Genomic DNA, 11,455 nt, shown 5'->3' on the forward strand with positions numbered 1-11,455 from the left:
TTAATTTTTTTTTTTTTTTTTTTAGTTTTCGGCAGACACAACATCTTTGTATGTGGTGCTGAGGCTCAAACCCGGGCCGCATGCATGCCAGGCAAGCACACTACCGCTTAAGCCACATCCCCAGCCCTAATAACATCTTAATGCAGAAGAAAATGGAGCAAGTTTGGTGAAGGACTCAGGGACTTTCAATTATTGTTGGTAGAAATGTGAATGATTATAACCTTTATCTAAATTATATATATATACATTAATATATATTAATTCTGCAATCTCATGTTTGGGAATCTATCCTACAGAAATAAAAGAATCAATTTATAAGGATATATGAACCAGGATTGCAACACCATTTGTAATAGAAAAAAGGTAGAGTAACTTGAAGGTCTATCAACACCAATTATGGTAATTTATTCAATTTACCTTTGAATAAGTTGTGCACATTCATTCTATGGACTATTTTGCCACAACTAAAGTTGGGACTGGGAGTATAACTCAATGGTAGTATGTTTAATATGCCCAAGGTCCTAGATTCCAGTCCTTGTATGCACAAAAAAAAAAAAATCTGTATTCATCAAACTGGATAATACTATGATGTAAGCTTAAGTGAAAAAAGTTGCAAAGTATATACCATGTATTTTGAAATAACTAAAAATCCTAAGTACTTACATATATGTGTATCTGGATACATATAGAGAAAGATGTAGAAGCTTACAGACTAATTTGTGAATATTAGTTCTTAAAGAGGGAAGAATAAGGAAATTTTTAATCTTTTCTATATACTATCTATATTATTTCATTTGTGATGGTGAACAAGTAGTACTTTTATAACTTTTATAACAAGTAGTACTTTTATAACATTTTAAAAAATGACTGTATTAGCCTGGTACAGTGGTGCACACCTGTAATCCCAGCAGTTTGGGAGGCTGAGACAGGAGAATCATGAGTTCAAAGCCAGCCTCAGAAATTTAGTGAAGCCCTAAACAACTCAGTGAGACCCTCTCTCTAAATAAAATACAAAAAAAAAAAAAAAAAAAAAAAAAAAAGAGTTGGGGATGTGGTTCAGTGGTTGAGTGCCCCTGAGTTCAATTCCAAGTTCCAAAACAAGCAAAAAAATCTACAGTACTAAAAGAACATTGCAAAGGGACTTGGGATATAGCTCAGTGCAAGGCCCTGGATTCAATCCCCAGCACTGTAAAAAAATATATATATAATAATACAAACAAAAACAGTTCAAAATATTTGGGGAGGAAAAAAAAAAAAGGAAAGGTGCCAAAGAGGAAACTGATAGATACAATATATATGAACCTTGAAAGCATAATACTAAGTGAAAGAAACCAGTTTCAAGGGAACACATAGTGTGCAATTTCATTTCTATGAAATGCCCAGAATAGGTAGATCCAGAAGTGATTGTTAATTGGAAAAAGTTTCATTTGGAAGAATGAAAATGTTCTAAAAATGATTGTAGAAATGGTTAAACATCTCTATGAATAAACTAAAAAGACTACTTTAAATGGGTGTCTCAAAAATGTGTTTAAAAATACTGTCCACTATAACATCTGCCTCATCCTCAAGAAATAAATCTTGGTATCTTTTAATATAATCTGAAGAATGCATCAGGGACTCTCAAGGCAATTCCAAAAATGGAAATCAGAAATGTATCATAGTTCTAAAAGAACTATTTTGAAGAGGATCTAGTTTTTGGATGTGTAAATTCTCCTATGTTTATAAAATATTTCATATAACTTATAAAATTCATTATGAAATGTTGAGAGCCACAGCCAAAGGGGCCCCAGCAAACTTCCAGCTGCCAGCAAACTTCCAGCTGCCGGCTGATGATTGGCTCACAGCGGCCCCAGCAACATCTAGCTGATTGGCTCCTCGGCCCCAGCAACATCTAGCTGATTGGCTCCTCTGCGGTGATGCTCATTGGACTGTTTCCCTGCCCTTTCAGACCACGGAGCTGCTCATTGGGGGACTTTTTTTGGCTCCGCCCACGTGACCCAGCCAATCGGCCTCAAGAGCAGGAGGATGGTGGGAGGTGGAGAGAGGCTTGTGTGGGAGAGAGAGGCTTGTGGAAAGCCGGTGGTGGCAGTTGAGGCTCTGAGGATTTTTCCTGAGAGGCTGTTTTGTTTGGCGTGTGTGGTTCTAAAAATAAAGTTAGTTTCTTTTGACAAGTGGCTCCTGATTGTGCCCAGCCAGACTGCGGCATTTGGTGGCTCGCACGGGGAGCGACTGAGGGTAAGTGAACTGCTCGCCCCTGAGGGCAGGGCAAGAGGATGGGTAGCCATTTTAAGATTCTTCTTTTGTTATTTTGTTTCACTTTTGTTTTAAGTTGCCTGTCCCTGGAGATGTGTAAGATGGAAGAAAAACCGCTCACATCTGAGGAACAGATAGGGAGAAAGGACGGATGGACATTTCAGGAGGCTATTATAATGATTTTGTGTTGTTCCAATTTTGTTTCACTCTGTTTCAGTTTTGTTAGGCGTTATCTTGTTGGGTTGTATTATAGTAGAAATACGGGATCAGAAATTAGTAAAAAACAAACTGAAAGAGTGTTAAGTAAATTGTTAGAGGAAGGAGGCATCTCAGTAAAATCAAGAACAATCAGGGCATACGTTGATACAATACAAAAATGTAGCCCATGGCTTTTTAAGGAGGAGTTGTTAAATATATCACAATGGAACCATCATGGTGAAGATTTAAAAAGAATAGAAAAGAAAAGCCCAGGGACTCTGCCAGTTGGCACATTGCCATTGTGGACGTTCATATCTTGTTTGCTTAGTCCAAAGCCTTCAGTTCAGACAATGGTAGAGGAAGAAGAAGACATAATGATTCAAGTAAAAGAGAAGGTCTCTCAAGTTAGTCAGACAGAGGAAAAGATTCAAGTAAAAGAGAAGGCCTCTCAAGCTAGTCAGACAGAGAAAGAAAGTGTAAAACAGAAAAAGCCATCAGGGGGAAAGTTACAACAGGAGACTGCTACTAACACCTTTCTATCACCAGAGGGTGTAAGTGTCCAACCAACAGCACCACCTCTACAGGAGACTGCTACTAACACCTTTCTATCACCAGAGGACGTAAGTGTCCAACTAACAAGGCCACCTCCATATGCTGGGAGGTCCCCAACCCCCGCAGTTGATAGTTGGGATCCTGAGACAAGATCTCAAATATTAACATGCCCTGTATTTGAGGCAGGAGGGCAGCGATTTTACCAAGTTTTAAATTTCAAAACAGTGAAGCAGCTAAAAGAGGCTGTAACAACCTATGGTCCTCAAGCACCCTTCACTGTAAGCATGGTCGAATCCATTAACAACTTGAACATGACGCCAGCAGATTGGGCTAATATGTGTAAAGCTGTGCTAAATGGAGGACAATACCTGTTATGGAAGGTTGCCAATGAGGAATTTTGCAAGGAGACGGCTAGGCGAAATGCAGCAGCTGGTTATCCTCAGAGAAATCTAGATATGTTGTTAGGAAAGGGACCTTATGAGGATCAGCAGCAACAAATTGCATATGATCCTGGTGTATATGCACAAATTGCTGTAGATGCAATTAAGGCATGGAAGACTTTACAAGGACATGGAGGTTTACAAGGTCAATTATCTAAGGTAATACAAGGAGCTAATGAACCTTATGCTGAATTTGTAGATAGGCTTATTCAAACAGCTACCAGAGTTTTTGGGAATACAGAACAAGCAATGCCATTACTAAAACACCTGGCTTATGAGCAAGCGAATCGTTGGTGCAGAGATATCATTAGACCATGGAAACATGAAGATTTAAACACATATATTAAATTATGTAGAGACATTAATGAACAAGAGCAAGTCGTGGCAGCTGCAGTAAAACAGGCTTTAGATGCCAGAGACATTAATGAACAAGGGCAAATTGTGGCAGCTGCAGTAAAACAGGCTTTAGATGCCAGGCCAAGAACATGCTACAATTGTGAACAAACAGGACATTTTAAAAGGAATTGCCCCATTGGAGGAGGGTTTAACAAAACTAGGTATCAAAGGAGTAGAATACCAGGTATTTGCCCACGATGCCGTAGAGGGAGACATTGGGCTAATGAATGCCGTTCTCAAACCACCATAGAGGGTACTCCATTATCAAAAAACGAACAAGGACCAGGTGTTTATCCACGATATCGTGGAGAAAGGCATCGGGCTCCATTGCCAAAAAATGGACAGGGGGGCCCAATGCTCCGGGGCCCAAAACCACAAATATACGGAGCACTGGAGGAACCCAGCAACCCCATCAGGGTAGTGCCCAGGACACATTGTCCATCAGATCCCTCATCAGACAAACCAGAGGGAGCGCAGGGTTGGACATCTGCGCCTCCGCCAGAGCAGTACTAACTCCAGAGATGGGAGTTCAAATCATTCCCACAGGGGTGAAAGGACCTCTTCCCAAAGGAACAGTAGGCTTATTATTGGGACGCAGCTCTTCTACTCTAAAAGGACTTATGATAAGTCCTGGGGTAATTGATCCCGATTATGAAGGTGAAATAAAAATTATAGCCAGTTCTCCAAAGGGTATATCAGTAATTTCACCAGGAGATAGAATAGCACAGTTACTAATAATACCCAGCCTACATGATAAATTTTCCAGTCGTACTGTAGAAAGAGGTTCCAAGGGATTAGGCTCCACAGGTGTAGATTGGGCTATGCTTTCTTTAAATTTAGATTCTCGCCCCATGCTAAAACTAAATATTCAAGGACATGAATTTAATGGGCTACTGGATACAGGTGCAGACCTTAGCATCATCTCTCGTCAAGAATGGCCAAAACATTGGCCATTACAACAAGCCACTCAAACGCTTCGAGGCCTAGGAGTGGCGACTAATCCCCATAGAAGTGCAATGGTATTAGATTGGAAGGATCCTGAAGGATGTGAAGGAACTATACAGCCATATGTATTGGATCATCTTCCCGTAAATTTATGGGGACGAGATGTCCTAGATCAATTAGGTTTGACATTAACAAATAACATCAACCAAAATGCACCCACTATTATGACTAGACAAGGTTTTAGGAAAGGAAAAAGATTAGAAAAACAAGAACAAGGTATAGCAGCACCAATACAAATAGATCAAGGAACAGACAGACATGGGTTGGATTTTCAGAAAGGGCCACTGAGACAATAAAAATTACTTGGAAATCAGAAAGACCAGTATGGGTTCCTCAGTGGCCCCTGACTAAAGAAAAGATACAAGCAGCCCATGACCTGGTCAAACAACAATTAGCAGAAGGACATATACAACCTTCTGTATCTCCCCATAATACTCCCATTTTTGTCATCAAAAAGAAATCTGGTAAATGGAGATTATTGCAAGATTTAAGAGCCATTAATAATGAGATGGTTATTATGGGACCTGCTCAATCAGGGATTCCTCAATTGTCTGCTTTGCCAAAAACCTGGTATGTTTTAGTTATAGATATTAAAGATTGTTTTTTTTCAATTCCAATTCATCCTGAGGATAGTCCACGTTTTGCATTTACTATCCCTGCACTGAATCATGAAGGTCCTGATCAGAGATATGAATGGAAAGTACTCCCTCAAGGGATGGCTAACAGCCCAACTATGTGTCAAATTTATGTTAACAAAGTAATCCAGCCACTTAGAAATCAAAATCCTGAACTACAAATATTTCACTATATGGATGATGTATTATTAGCACACAAAGATAAAAACACATTGCTAGAATGTTATGCCACACTTACAAACTTATTAAAAAATTATAATCTAGAGATAGCAATAGATAAAGTACAATTAAATTTTCCAATTAATTATTTAGGAGTTCTATTATCCTCAACCATGGTCCGTCCACCAAAAATTCAAATACGAGTAGATCAACTCAAATCACTTAATGACTTTCAAAAGTTATTAGGAGACATAAATTGGATAAGGCCTTATTTAGGTATACCAACAGGAGAGTTGGGACCTTTATTTGATATCCTAAAAGGTCCATCAGATCCAAATTCACCCCGAATGTTAACGCCTGAAGCAAGAAAGGCATTAAAAATCATTGAAACATATATGGAAAATATGCATTTGGATAGAATTGATATAAGTTTGCCTTTATTATTTATTGTACTACCAACAAAAAATATTCCTACAGGAGTATTTTGGCAAGAAGGTCCATTATTATGGATACATTTATCTTATTCTCCTAACACTATTCTTACTAGGTATCCTGAGGCTGTAGGACAATTAATACTCAAAGGAATAAAAGCAGCAAAGGGAGTGTTTGGAATTTCTCCCAATAAAATTATTACTCCATATACTATGAATCAAATTGATGAGTTAGCTAATGAGTTAAATACTTGGGCAATAATCATGTGCAAATCTAATGTTTCATTTGATAACCACTTACCATCTAATCCTTTATTGTCTTTTTGGTCATTGCATCCTGTAATTTTTCCAAAAATGACAAGAAAAACACCTATCATGAATGCTCCAAATATATTCACTGATGGGTCAAATAATGGTACAGCAGCAGTAGTTACCCCTGATCAAACTTTTACATTTTTAGTACCCAAACAATCAGCTCAAAAGGTAGAGCTTAATGCAGTTTTACAAGCTTTTGTGATGTTTAAAGATTCTGTATTTAATTTATTTTCTGATAGTCAGTATGTAGTTAATGCTATAGTATCTCTTGAAGATGCTGGTAGGATTTCCCCTTCTTCTACTGTTTTCTCTTTGCTTTCCACTATACAAAGTCTAATCTGGGACAGAAAAGATCCATTCTTTATAGGACATATCAGGGCACATACAGGATTGCCTGGAGCCCTTAGTTTGGGCAATGATTTAGCAGATAAAACTACACATGACATACATATTTTCTCTACACTAGAAGAAGCTATAAATTTTCATAAAAAGTTCCATGTCAATGCTAATACTTTACAAAAGCGTTTTAAAATAACTAAGGAACAAGCTAGACAAATAATAAAACAATGTCAAAATTGTGTGACCTTTTTACCACAAGTTAATCTTGGAGTCAATCCTAGAGGATTGATACCTAACCATATTTGGCAGATGGACGTCACACACTTGCCAGAATTTGGAAAATTAAAATATTTGCATGTTACAGTTGATACTTCTTCTGGATTTTTGATGGGCTCCCTTCATGCCGGAGAAAAAACTAAAGATGTTATAGCTCATTGCTTACAAAATTTTGCCACTGTGGGTGTTCCAAAACAGTTAAAAACAGATAATGCCCCTGGTTATACTTCTACCTCTTTTAAACAATTTTGCTCAACATTTGGCATTACTCATATAACAGGAATCCCATACAATCCACAGGGACAAGGCATAGTTGAAAGAGCTCATCAAACTATTAAAATGTACTTATTAAAGCAAAAAGAAGGAATTGGGAAGGGGTATATATTCCCCAAAGATAAACTTAAAATAACCCTTTTTACTCTAAACTTTTTAAATTTGGATTCATCAGGACTTAGTGCTGCGGAAAGGCATATGTGTCCAAAAAATGTACATAAGCCCAAGGTACTTTGGAAGGATATTCTAACAGGACAATGGAAAGGTCCTGACCCAGTAATTGTCTGGAGTCGGGGGTCTGTTTGTGTGTTTCCACAGGGAGAACAGCAGCCGATTTGGATTCCAGAGAGATTAACCAAGGTCCTGACCCAGTGATTGTCTGGAGTCGGGGGTCTGTTTATGTGTTTCCACAGGGAGAACAGCAGCCGATTTGGATTCCAGAAAGATTAACTAAAGCGATTTCTACAGACCAAAAAGAAGATGATTTGGCTCAAATCCATAACAACTGATATCCAAAACTCCAGTTTGGCTATTCTTACATCTGCAACAGAACCAGGATGCTTTTTTCAATATCTATTTTATTATTGCCCTTTGCCATATCATGAAGTTCTATTTTGTTTTTTGAGCTCATACAGACCTAGGTTAATGTTTTGCTGATCAGTTCTATTTTTTGACTATAGAGTTTTTAAACATTGCAATGGAGATTTCACCTGTAAAAAGTTATAAGGCCTTTACTATAATGTTATGTGTTGTATGTATTATATTATGTGTGCACACTTGTGTTTTGTGTTATATGTTTGAATGTATGTATGTCCATATATCATATATGATGAGCGCTCATGATAAAATGGATCCAAATATTTTTTTTTAATTCACGTGATTTAAATGGTTTAATTTAATTGGGTAAACAGCTGTTAAAGATTGTTTTAATATGTGAACACAAAAGAAGGTTAACAGATCTGTTTGTTTACTTTCACCTTTCCTTTTCATTATATTTAATAATTCTCTTAAAGACAATGTAAATTGTTAAGAAAATTGTTTTCTTTTAGTGCCTTCTGTAATGTTACATAATTTTTTCTTTAGCCATTATTGCCAGAATTCCTATCTTCATCCCAGTGCCGGTGAAGACAATGTAAATTGTTAAGAAAATTGTTTTCTTTTAGTGCCTTCTGTAATGTTACATAATTTTTTCTTTAGCCATTATTGCCAGAATTCCTATCTTCATCCCAGTGCTGGTGAAGTCAAAGATAAAACCAATCTACAGCTTCTACAATAGCCATCACTGAACTGCTTGCAGAACTTGCCTGGACACATTGTGAGCTCACCTGTATGCATTGTGAACTATCTGTTGGTGCAGCGACTTGTGGTAGTGTTGGGGTATTTTTGCTGATGATGTCACCGGTGGTACAATTTTTCAAAGGAGCCCTCAATTGGCTTAATGTCATGGCATTTTGCATCCTCCTCTACTAGTGATGGTCTAAAATTTGGGGGCCAACAGAGGTGAGGCAAAGAACCTCACCCCCCCACTGGTGCAAAGGCCTATCCACAAGTATAGCTGTATGCTGGACCGGTAGTCAGTGACGGGTATGATCCAATTGCAGTGGTACCAACCTAAGACAGGAGGCTGACGCCTAGAGGTCAGTTCATCCGATGACGGGTAAGGACCATATGTTGAATTGGACTGCCTAACAGACACGGTCCCTAAGCCACATGCTTGTTGTTTAAACAGAGAGGGGGAGATGTTGAGAGCCACAGCCAAAGGGGCCCCAGCAAACTTCCAGCTGCCAGCAAACTTCCAGCTGCCGGCTGATGATTGGCTCACAGCGGCCCCAGCAACATCTAGCTGATTGGCTCCTCTGCGGTGATGCTCATTGGGCTGTTTCCCTGCCCTTTCAGACCACGGAGCTGCTCATTGGGGGACTTTTTTGGCTCCGCCCACGTGACCCAGCCAATCGGCCTCAAGAGCAGGAGGATTGTGGGAGGTGGAGAGAGGCTTGTGTGGGAGAGAGAGGCTTGTGGAAAGCCGGTGGTGGCAGTTGAGGCTCTGAGGATTTTTCCTGAGAGGCTGTTTTGTTTGGCGTGTGTGGTTCTAAAAATAAAGTTAGTTTCTTTTGACAAGTGGCTCCTGATTGTGCCCAGCCAGACTGCGGCAATGAAATGCATAACGAATGCACTGAATCACTTTTAGAGCCCTAATTTTCCTTCCTTCTAAAAGAGTACTTAAATTTATGTATCTTCTGATTCACTTACCTTATGATTCTTGTGACCAATTTGCTACAGAAACCACTTCTTAAATGCTTTTCAATGTACATTGAATACACCACGGAAAGGCAAAATAAAAAATAAAGCGTCTGAAAATATTTTTTCAAGTCTCAAATAATTGGTTAGCACCAACAAGGCAAATTCTTCTTACTGAAACACTTACGTTTTTAAGTAAAAAAAAATTAAAATTGAATATTTTTTCTGTATAGAAAAAGTAGAAACATCCATCCAACTGAACTGCAATAAGATAATTCGTTTCTCATAGCAATGAAAAAAATAGCAGATATGAACTATCAAACCATCAGTACACTTTTATTTTCAAATTAAAATAACAATTGTGCATCTTTGAATGGGAATGTGTGCTTGCATTTTTCACCTAGGAGACTCTGGCGAGTGCTTTTGTCAACAGCGCCGCTGGTGTAGTGGTATCATACAAGATTCCCATTCTTGCGACCCGGGTTCGATTCCCGGGCGGCGCAGGCACTTCTTTTGCTCAAAAATGTCTTAAAAGAATCTTCATAAATCTTTCCTGTAGTGAAAATACTTAGAATTTTTAATTACCCTGAAGATCTCCATTTCATTATAATTCACTGATGAAACATTCGGATCTGGAGCTCACCGACAGTTTACGAGTTTTGAAATAGTTAAGCTGTGCGCCTGCGCAATCCGAGCCATCACGAGTCGGGTGAAAGAGCGGCTGCGCAACAAGTGAACCTACGGATTGAGGTGTAGCCCCGCGCCGCGAGGGTGAGAGTGCAGGGTTTTCTGCGCCTGCGCGGTCTGGGTCACTTCGCTGGCTGCTCCTAGGCGCCCGGCTCGCCGCCATCTTGAATCGGGGCTTCATTGTTCGCGCTGTGCGGGGCATATCGGCGTAATTACCGCGGAAGAAGACGGCGAAGTAACCTCCGCTCAGCCGAGAAACCCCGCCATCCCGCAGCCATAGCCGTTCATACGATTTGGGAGGTAGTGAAGGGCAGGGAGCTGGAACCAGAGGCGCCGCCGCGACAGCAGCAGCCATGGAGGACGAGATGCCCAAGACTCTGTGAGTCTGGAGCAACGATGAGGGAGGCGGGATGGTGGTCGTCCCGGAGGGAGGCCTCGGCCCTGCGTCGCTCCCCAGCCTATTGTCTCCGTGGACGCCGCGATATCGTGGTTCCTCTCTCCTTAGCACCCACACCTGGATGTTTAGAGCCAAGACCCGGGCTGTGAGAGGACGAAGTGGAGGGACTGGGGGTCGACCCTCAGAATTAATCCCTTCGCCTTAACTGCACCAGCGCGCGGCCTTTGGCCTCGCCGCCCGCCCTCTGGGGTCCTTAGACCTGGAGAAAAGACTTTTTCATTCAAACCTCTCTTTAGAACTCGGCGGACCCTCCTGTAGTCCCATGCTTGCTTTCTTCTCTCTTTTTTTTCCCCCGCCCCCCCCCCTTGTAATTAACCTCTTTATATCTTTTCAGACTTCCCTTTACATTTTATTTTTCTCCTGAAACTCTTCCTTTCGTTTTCTTCTCGTTGGTAGGAATTTTTCCCCCCCATCTTGAGGCTGAGGTAAACTTTATTCTCGCAGTTGCCAACTGGAAAAAAGCCAAATATCTTTCTTTAACCTCTCTTTGGCTTTTCTTCTATAGCACCCCCGACCCTCGACCAAAAAGCCTAACCGGACCACCCAAGGATTTTGAAACTGCTTTAAAAAAAAAAAAAAATGGAAATCTCACCCGGAGGAATATATCTACTGAGGGGAAGTGGATTTAATACATCTTTATAATCGCTTGCTACTCTGGTGATTGACATGTTGCCGATCAAGCAGGCAGTTTTTATGAAGCAACAGTTGATTATATAACGTATTTAGGCAAGAAGTTTTTATTATTAAGTGATCCGAGCTGGGGATATTTTCTTTGTCGTGTAGTTCCCCCCCCCCCCCCCC

The 11,455-nt window shown here is 40.1% G+C and overlaps 1 protein-coding gene and 1 non-coding gene across 13 annotated transcripts in view; both read left to right on the top strand.

Annotated features, from left to right (window-relative positions):
- Positions 1 to 9,942: 9,942 nt before the first annotated feature.
- Trnag-ccc lies at positions 9,943 to 10,013 on the top strand. The gene has a single exon. It is a non-coding gene; the product is annotated as a tRNA-Gly (tRNA).
- Positions 10,014 to 10,263: 250 nt separating this feature from the next.
- Tia1 (TIA1 cytotoxic granule associated RNA binding protein) overlaps positions 10,264 to 11,455 on the top strand; it is a 32,026-nt gene continuing 30,834 nt past the window's right edge. For 2 of the 12 annotated variants that reach the window (XR_007348017.1, XM_048804161.1), the window contains exon 1: positions 10,264 to 10,576. Coding sequence is in view for 10 of the 12 variants with exons in the window: in XM_048804161.1 (XP_048660118.1) it covers positions 10,551 to 10,576 (26 nt within the window). In the remaining 2 variants the exon portion in view is untranslated. The remainder of the gene's footprint in view (positions 10,577 to 11,455) is intronic. The other 10 variants (XM_015479560.2, XM_048804149.1, XM_048804146.1 and 7 more) reach the window with 7 other exon arrangements.

The sequence above is a fragment of the Marmota marmota genome, unplaced genomic scaffold (assembly GCF_001458135.2).
Source record: "Marmota marmota marmota unplaced genomic scaffold, marMar, whole genome shotgun sequence".
Taxonomy (NCBI): domain Eukaryota; kingdom Metazoa; phylum Chordata; class Mammalia; order Rodentia; family Sciuridae; genus Marmota; species Marmota marmota.